Raw genomic sequence first — 3,055 nt, 5'->3', positions numbered from 1 at the left:
GCCGCGTGGGGGGGGGGGGGCCGGCACCTAAGCGCATGCGCATCACCTTTCGTCTCGCTGCGGCCCGCCTGAGGTATTCCATAGGTTCCAGCCTTGCCACGTCTGGGATCCCGGTCCCCGCTGGGTTAGTCCAGCATCGGGCGCCTTCCAGCTGGCCACCCCAGAGGTCCCGCACCTCACCACTTCCCCCACTAGAGGGCCCAGCTCATCCGACGGACCCCGACGTCTGCCTAATATTTCTGGACCTCAGGCACCTGGTAGCACCAGGGAGGGCTCTTGATGGGCCCAACCATGGGAGGGGAAGGGGGACAGAGCTGGAAACGCACGGCACGGACTTTCCTCTATGCTGGCTTACCAGCTAGGAAGCGAGTGGTTACTGGATCCTGCCCCTCGCTGGTCCCAGATTGGGATTCATCCCACCTAGCCAGAAGCTTGGGGTATGGCCTCCCTACTACCCCTCCCTCCCCCAGGGCTGATTCCAGGCACTAGATAGCCTACTGAAGGGTACGCTAGTGCCACATGTGACCACACATCTCCCACCACGTTTGCCTCAAGAGCCCTGGTGGACATCACCTGCCCCTCCCACCCCCACAGAAGGAAGAGACTGAAGCCATGCAGTAACATTCCCCTTTAATAGCCTGGTGGGACCTCCAGTGGTGGAGGGGTGGGGTTCCCAAGCCCCAGCCACCCAGTCCCCTTGGCCACCCACCCCAGAGCCCAGAGTGGGGGGCTGGACAGCACCCAGCTGGGGGCTAGACAAGCCAATTCATTTCCCATTGCTGAGTGGGTCGGGGGTGGGGGGGGAGGGGGAGGCAGCGCCGACCTTAATCACATGGTGGTTAAAAAAAAAATAACTAGGAGCGGGTGGCAGGGAGGGGAGGCAAGGCCAGGGCATGGGATTCCCCCACCAGCCACCCCATGCCCCCCACCTGTGGCCCCCAATAAATATTTGTAGGGGACGCCGGGGCTGGTGGCCCTGGCAGGGGTTGGTGTGCGCCAGCTCTATTTCAGGCAGCGCTCAAAGTAGGTGGAGCCGATATAGCCACCTCGCATGGAGCGCTGCACATTCTGTTCAAACAGCCGCCGGTTGTTCTGCAGGACCTCGGCGGCTTCCTTGTTCAGTGGGTCTTCAGGGTTGGGCTCCTGTGGCCAGGATGGGTGGGGGTCAACAGGCCCTAAGAGCAGAGACGGCCAACCCCAACCCCCTGGCCTCACCCCTACCCCTACTCACCAAGAAGAGATACTGCAGGCCATAAATTATGGAGTTTATCGTAAGGACTGGCTTCCAGTCCTCTCTGTGGACAAGGAATCAGGGTCAGGGACTGGTGAGTGAATGGCCACCACAGAGCCTGCTGGGACTGAACAGGTCAAGCCAAGAGCATAGGACGTTGCAGATATGAGAGGCTAGGGGAAGGGCACAAAGCAGGACAGAACGAAGAGAAAGCTAGGGGCAAGACTTGAGGAGGAAAATGTGGCGCTGAAGAGACAGAGGACCATAGACCACAGGAGAGAGGGAAGGAGCAGACACCTGTGCAGTCCAAAGTCAGGGCCCTCACCTGAGGATGTTGAGGCAGACGTTGCCCTCGAGGTCAATGTTTGGGTGATAGACCATTGTTTCACACTTCACCTTGGGGGGGTCATGTGGGTAACCCTGGCCCACCTGGCTCCAAGAAGAGAGAGAAAATAGATAGGTGCCCCAGCAGTGCCTGGTTGGGGTCTCAGCTGTTGCCTCCTCAGCCAGGAAGCCATCCCTGCCCACCTGACACTCACCTTAAAACTGAACACAAACTTCCCACTCTTGTAGAAGCCCTGTGAAGAGAAGAGGAAGGTGTTAGGACACCATCCAGCAGGGCCTGGCAGGTGAACCAGGTCTCCCAACTCAAGGTGCCCCCTCCAACCACTCCCGCCCCAGGCTATGCCTGGGAGTCCAATTTCGTGTGCCCTTACCTCATCAGGACAGATAACCAGCTTGAAGTTGAGGAGATCGTCTGGATCTGAGAAACTGATGTCACAAGTCTTGGGCAGGTTCAGCTCGTTTATGTCTGGGTTTGCACAGCAAAGAAGGGGAACAAAAAGAGGGAGAGATGAGGGCACTCAGAGCAGGTATAGGTGCCAGCAGAGCCCCGCTGGTCTCCTCCAAGACCCTCAGGGCTCTGTCCTGGGCTGTACCCCCCGACACCTCCAACCCTCTCCCTGGTCTTTCTGCTCCCCAGTCTCCAGGCAGGCTCTTCTACATCCACAGCACACTTCAAAGATGCATTTTCAACTGTGGCTATGCAATAGCTCCTGGCCAAGGGTAAGTTCCAACTCTTCTGAATCTAAAGCCTTAAGTCTCAGCACCCAAAAGCTGGGTACCTCCAACCCAGCTCCCAAATGCTCCCACTCCCATGTGGCCTCCAAAAGCCTTCAACTACCCCAAACCCCAGGATCCCCAACTATGACCTCCATTTTCTAGTAGACACTGCTGGTCCCCACCTATCCATCTAAACTCAAGGATGCTGCCCCCCCATTATCTCCTCACCAATCCTGTCCCCACGTCCTTATTCTTTTCTGTTTGTCATCCCAAATTCAGGTGTCCATTTAACCCTCAGACATACGAGTTCCCATTCCTGTACCCCTCTAAGATTCCCAGCACCGACAGCATGACAGTCTAAATGCAACCTTACTCCCGTCTCCAGTTCGTAGCGCACACTGTCTCTTGCCCCTCCCTGTGTCCCCCAAACACCAAATAGCCACATGACCCCCAGACTCACAAACTGGTCCCCAAAATTTATTGCATCCCGTGTCATCCACAGATTCCTGATGATCCCAACATACTTCACTAAATCCTCTCCCACTCCTATCCCCAATCCTTGGCCCCTCACTATCCAATCCTTTCTCTATCACCCATGCTCCTGATGACCCCCATACTCTGTAGAGTCCCCCATCTCCTACCCACCCTCCATTGCTGGGCTCTCTAATTCTCGGTCCCTAATACAAGATGCCTGGCTTTGGCTTCCTAAATATCCTAAAAGCCTCACATTCGGACCTCTATCTCTGACCCCCCCCCCCCCCC

At 56.8% G+C, this 3,055-nt stretch overlaps 1 protein-coding gene across 1 annotated transcript; it reads right to left on the bottom strand.

The window, feature by feature from the left end:
- Nucleotides 1-613: 613 nt before the first annotated feature.
- Nucleotides 614-2,082, bottom strand: UBE2M (ubiquitin conjugating enzyme E2 M; the record flags this gene model as incomplete). The annotated part of the gene is made up of 5 exons (XM_077765317.1): nucleotides 614-1,143; nucleotides 1,232-1,295; nucleotides 1,557-1,660; nucleotides 1,771-1,809; nucleotides 1,948-2,082. Coding segments are annotated over 5 exons (483 nt in total), but the record flags the coding sequence as incomplete, so codon positions are not given.
- Nucleotides 2,083-3,055: the final 973 nt, after the last annotated feature.

The sequence above is a fragment of the Crocuta crocuta genome, unplaced genomic scaffold (assembly GCF_008692635.1).
Source record: "Crocuta crocuta isolate KB4526 unplaced genomic scaffold, BGI_CrCroc_1.0 scaffold799, whole genome shotgun sequence".
Classification (NCBI taxonomy): domain Eukaryota; kingdom Metazoa; phylum Chordata; class Mammalia; order Carnivora; family Hyaenidae; genus Crocuta; species Crocuta crocuta.
This window is presented reverse-complemented; position numbering and strand designations above follow the sequence as displayed.